At 46.2% G+C, this 5,763-nt stretch overlaps 1 protein-coding gene across 1 annotated transcript; it reads right to left on the bottom strand.

The window, feature by feature from the left end:
• Positions 1 to 622: 622 nt before the first annotated feature.
• On the bottom strand, positions 623 to 1,624 carry LOC129678090 (melanoma-associated antigen 10-like). Its single transcript, XM_055608770.1, has one exon. The coding sequence runs from the start codon at positions 1,622 to 1,624 to the stop codon at positions 623 to 625; it is 1,002 nt and encodes a 333-aa protein (XP_055464745.1).
• Between the last annotated feature and the right edge of the window lie 4,139 nt (positions 1,625 to 5,763).

Raw genomic sequence — 5,763 nt, 5'->3', positions numbered from 1 at the left:
CATCTATAGGAAAGCATGGATCTGATCCACCTATGACACACTGCTAATCTTTGTACCCTTGCAAAGGTCATATGCTTAATGAAAGTTTGGAGAATGGAAGTCCATTCTTTAGGTTAGAATTTAATTAACCATAATAAGATACTAAAGATCATAAGGTGACAATTAATTGTTCTTTTTATTTTATTTTTAACAATTTTATTCTGTTCTTCAAGGTTTCTCCCATAACTCAGGAAATAACAACTCCAACACAATGGTGTCCTGTGAGAGATTACGGATCAGATGGAAAACATCCAAACATGTTTTACAAAATAGCAATGCTTTTTCAAAATGGATAAACAGCAGTGAGTACATGACTAATACAAACTGGAAGCTTACATTTCAGCCTAATGACCCTTCTAGTAAATGTAGCAACATTTTAGAATACTAAGAGAAGAAAAATCTGAGTCACCCAAATAGAACATTAAGCGTGGGATGGTTCACACTCTCCTCCCAACACCTTTAGAATGAGGGTCCACTGCTTAGATCGCTGATTCTACCTGACCTTATCTGAGCTGGAAACTGTAAGTGCACTAGAATTTTTGCTGGTCAGAGTAGTAGTATCATGTACCCAGGCTAGTCTAGACTAGGTCCTCTCTTCTTCTTCTCTCAAAGCCTCTTCATACAACACTGGGTATTGTGTGGGATCACTTCCATTGATGTTGGTCAAAAACCTCAATATTTTCATCTTGGTGGTTTCAGCATGGGCTCTTGGGCCCCAAAGGAACTCATAAGAAGGAGGATCGCTGTCAGGCACCTGCCTGTATTCCAGGTACCCTTCCTGAACAAAATCATCAGTGATGAGTTTCCTGGGTTCTCCATACATAAAGTGTTCATCTCCAGCATACAAACCTATATTATTCAACACATCCCATATCATAGCCTCACTGATACAGTTGCCTTCCATGAATATTATACCCAGTATCATTATCAGGAGGCCTGTCTTTGGTATGCCCTGGGCATTAGTCATCATCCCGTCATAGGTGAGCTCTAGGGCTATGACAAGACTATAGGTGTGGCCATCAGGCTCTACTTCCTTCATGTCAATGCCAAAGACTAACTGCATGCACTCTGAGGCTTCTCTAAATATCACAGGGAAGTGGTCCTGATAGTCTTTAATGATATTACTCAGCATTTCTGCCTTGGTGACCGGCTCCTTCATTAGATACTTAAAGAGCAGATATTTTACCAGCTCATCTACTTTTACATCTAGCTCACCTTTAGGCAATGAATTATCACATGGCAGGGCCTCTGAGGAGCCTGAACTCTCCTCACTTTCAGACACTGCACTGAGCTGATTACATGGAGAGGAAGTCATGACAGTGCTGGAGGAGCAAGCTCCTGGGGTGCTATGAGAAGGAACTGGTTCTCTGGAAGCAGCAAGGCCCTCCCCTGAGGTGCCTGATGTTACAGCAGAGGAAGAAGAGGAAGAAGAAAAGGAAGACGGGAAAGAGGAGGAACAAGTAGAAGAGGATGAGGAATCTTCTTCCCCTATTGAAACTGGAGCACTTGTTAGGCCCTCTGTCTCACTTTGGGCCTCAGGATTTTCCTCAGTCATGCATCGCCTACGCTTCCGAGGTCTGGGCATGATGACTCTAGTCTTGAACACCAGGCAGTAGCGCAATGGCGTAGACCAGGAGACCTAGGGAAAGAAGAGGAGAGTGGAAGTATTCATTGTTGCCAATCACTCCTTTAGAAATGTTCACAAACACTGGCCCACAGCAGGCTTTTTCTTGTGTGGTGCTCTAAAGCCACAAGGAATCTCCCTGTCAGCTCTGTATCTCTTGAGAGACTGAGGCCAGTAGTAACAACTTTCCTCAGAGTGCAACTGGGCCAGAGCAGAGGCTTTGGAGTATCCAGAAGCCTGTATGGGGCTACGAAAACTGGGTCTGCTGCCTTTGGGGTACATGTGACACATTCACAGTGTGTGCCTCACCTACACTCGAGACCCTGCCTGGTCTTCCTCTCATGTCTTACCTGAGGAAACCATATCAAACCAAGAACTTCACCTAGCTCCTGTGACGGACAATGAGGCATTCCGCAGTCATAAACTGCAAGGCCAGTACTGGATGCCCATTCCAGACAGGAGACTAAACTGCACTGTGAAGAGTTGCCTGACTCTACAGTGTATGTATGTTTCTCTCTGTGCTCACTCTGGGTTCTCACTTGTCTCCTCTCAGACCCTGGGCTCCAGCCCTATCTGCTGGCCTGAGGTAAACTCCTGGGAAAACTGCCCATTTCTCTAAAATAGAACAAAAGACAGTCAAGGTCCCTTCATCTTGCAACAACTATTCAAGGGCAACTGCAAAAAGTATCCCAATTAAATATGCTCCGTAAGTCTGGGATGAGGCACCTTCCACCCCTGACTTGGTGGCTCTCCTTCCTCCTATGACCTGAGTGCACCTGCCTTAAGCAAAGGCTCATTTCACTGAGATAGAGGAAAGAAGAGGTCAGGGGATGGAATACACCCCTAGATAACAGATCCCACCCCCAAAAGCTGACAGGAGAGTTAGGTGTCAGCTGGTCCCCATCTGTATAAGGGACTTGACAAACTCCCTTCTTACCTTGAGTCCTGGCACACCTGAGAGCCTCCCTCTGATGACCTCAGTCACGGTTTCTTTGACCAGTTTCAGGTCCCTGAGACCAATGTCCTACAATCAAGACAAAGAGATCATAATGTGAATCCTGCCCAGGAATAGGGGAGTCCCAGGAGTTGGGCTTCTGTGGATCCCCTGTCTGTGCTCCAAACTGGGGTTTCTTTCAGTGTTCCCACCTAGTCTGATGACAAGTCATGAAACCCTGCAAATAACTAAACTCACACATTCAGGTCAGTTCTTGAAAAACAAGAGATCATGAAAACAATCAGGAGGTGTGAGCAGATGCCCCATTTCTTCTCTGCTGAGTGGGGTCCCCTAAAGGCTAATGAGGCCCAGACTATTCCCAGCTGTGTTTATTTAGTGCAGAAAGGTCATTGATGTGACCTAGCTAACAGGCTCTCTTCATACTAGCACTCATCTTCCCAAATACTTCCCATCTTTCAACTGAATTAGTTTAAGGAAGTTTTCATTTAGTTCCCCTGAGGGCTGGTCCAAGGGCACAGTCCTTCTCTCTAGGCTGCAGACACATGTGGTCACCATGACAGCTACATGACTGGGATCCAGCTCACCCTGGTACCCTTCCTTTTGCTCACTCTCTGAGGACCTTACTACCAAGGTCATCATAAGTCTCAGACCACCTTTCCCCAGTCCTGATGCAGAAATAAAAGCCATCCACAATTACCAAATTTCCAGGGCTCCCTGGGCATCAGAACAAGGGAACAACTTGTTTTGGGGATGATGGTACCCTTCAGATATTTATTTCTTGCCATGGCTGCTCACCTACCTTGATTGCTGGAAGCTGCTAGACACCTCCTCCAGTAAGCAGGTGTGGCTCTCTTTGATGCCACTCACTCAGTATCACCTTCCTGAAAGATACAGAAGATAGGATGAAGCCCATCTGAACATCCCTCGAGTGTTTCTCCGGAGTGGCAGAAGGAGCAGGGATCCACTCTTGTCCTGGGGATTCGGAAACATTTCCTCTTTACTTCTCACATGGCCCCTCTGCCACTCACATCCATCATTCAGGCCCAGTACTTGATCCCCACTTTATGCCATAGTCTTACCCAGATCCTGCCTGGACTTACAAGAGGGGCAGTATATAATATATATATATATATATATTATATATATACAGTATCAGGGGTCTCCTTGCTCTTCCTTTCAGGATCTGGTGCCTTAACTCTACAGATCTGAGGCCTTCATCTCAGCACAAGGCCTGATCTTCCCTCATACCCTACAGGTTGAAGCAAAGGTGCACTCCCTCAGGTTACTTTGCTCAGAGCTGGAAGGAGTGTGGAGGTCTATCTATGATCTGAAGCGCAAGGGGCTCACTCCTAGAAGTCAGGCCTTACTGGGGGCCAGGTTATTTGAGTACCCTCTATCCAGAAAATATCTCTTAAATATATCTTCAGCAACTGTAAAGGTTATCTCCCTTCCAGGATCCTTACAAATATCTTTAAGTCCCCAAGTGGAAAAAGATACAAAGTGTGTCATTCTCAATGCCTACTTGGTGCCATGCTAAGCAAAGTGGTTGAATTGCATTGTCTGTAGATCCTGTAACCAGAAAGTGAACACTGTAATCCATGCAAACCTCTTAAAAAGCACAAAGGCCATTACAAGGCTATCTCTCCTCTAGGAACCTTACAAAAATCCCAAGAGCCACAGAAATGGATGTGGGGGAGTAGGGGTGTGAGAGAAGTTAGGGCTTATTCTTGCAAGTCATCACCTGGACCGTCCTCAAAGCTCTAGAACCTCAAAAATGAGTCTAAGCATCCCCAGTTCCCTGGATATGGATCCTAAAGGAGAGGGAACTTATTTCTGGAATTCAGCTAGCTTTTTCAACTATATAAAGGGCACTGTACACTTACTGGCCCTGCCTTTCTGAGTGGAGCTTCTTCAGTTCCCTGCCTAGCTCCCTTCCTCTATCTAAAAGTCCTAAAGAGCTTCTAAGTTGTGGAGTCTTGTGAGAGGAGCGCTTCTCCTCTTGGACTCAATTGAAATTATCATTTGGGGACACTCTGAATGAACTAAAGCTTCTCCATTCCACTTAAAATTTCTAAATACACCCTGAACGGGAACCTGGGAACCATGCTAAAGTCCTCTTCATGTCGATCCCGCCATATTGCCCACAGTGACAGACTGGGGAAAGGGTTCAATAATACCACGAGGCCACTTTTAAAACAGTGCTCGCCACAGGCGCAGCTAACAATTTGGGGTTCCCGTGCTAGGAGAACGGCTTCCTCAGGCCACTCAGCAGTCCAGTCAGACTTTAACCCAGAGCAAGAGCAGGCTTCTTTATGGGAACCTCCCCGTGGACCCGACTTGGTGCCATCCTAACCAAAGGGCTGAAACTGTATTATTTGGGTGACATCTAGCCTGAAAGGGGCCTTTTCCACTCACCGCACCTCAGCAGAAGGAGCATTCAACTTCACCGTCATGTAGCAAAGCCCCTTCCGGGAACTTCACAAAATGGCACTGAGCCTCCAATGTCCCCGGATGCAGAAGGGTGGGGCGGAGCTTTTTCCCAGACTTCAGCACAGAAGCAGCTTCTGTGCTTCACGAATCTCACAAAAATGTCTCTGAGACTCCCGGGCACCCAGATAGGGAATGTTGCAGAGAGGCTCATGCTCACATGGTGGCGTAGGTTTGATGATTGACCTCCAAAAAGAAACAATGTAGCTTGGGCTCTGTATCTAGGATAGCTTCTCAGCTCCCGGATGGATTCAGAAAATCAGGTGGTCTGCTCTTCTCAGGGAACCGTTCCTATGACAATTTCCACCTAGAGGGAGAAGGGGCTCATTCACATACGTGACCTTTATTTTATGTAGCCAACCACACCAGCAGAGCTATATTATGTTTCGTCTTTACATTCAGCTCCCACAGCCCGTACACTCAGGTCTTACTTTCTCCCGATGAGCAGTACTCTCTCTCTCTCTCTCTCTCTCTCTCTCTCTCTCTGGAAATGTCCCAAAGTACCACCCCAGAAATGGAGTGGCAAAGGTTTTGCAACAATCAGTGTCCACCATATGCCAGGCAAACCTCAATGTGAAGCTATGTTGTTTGGAGACTCTCTGACCTAAAAGAATTCCTTTACAGTCCACCCTAAGCTCTCACCTTAACTCCAAATTGC

This window comes from Psammomys obesus, unplaced genomic scaffold, assembly GCF_907164565.1.
Source record: "Psammomys obesus unplaced genomic scaffold, mPsaObe1.curated_primary_1811, whole genome shotgun sequence".
In the NCBI taxonomy this organism is placed as follows: domain Eukaryota; kingdom Metazoa; phylum Chordata; class Mammalia; order Rodentia; family Muridae; genus Psammomys; species Psammomys obesus.
This window is presented reverse-complemented; position numbering and strand designations above follow the sequence as displayed.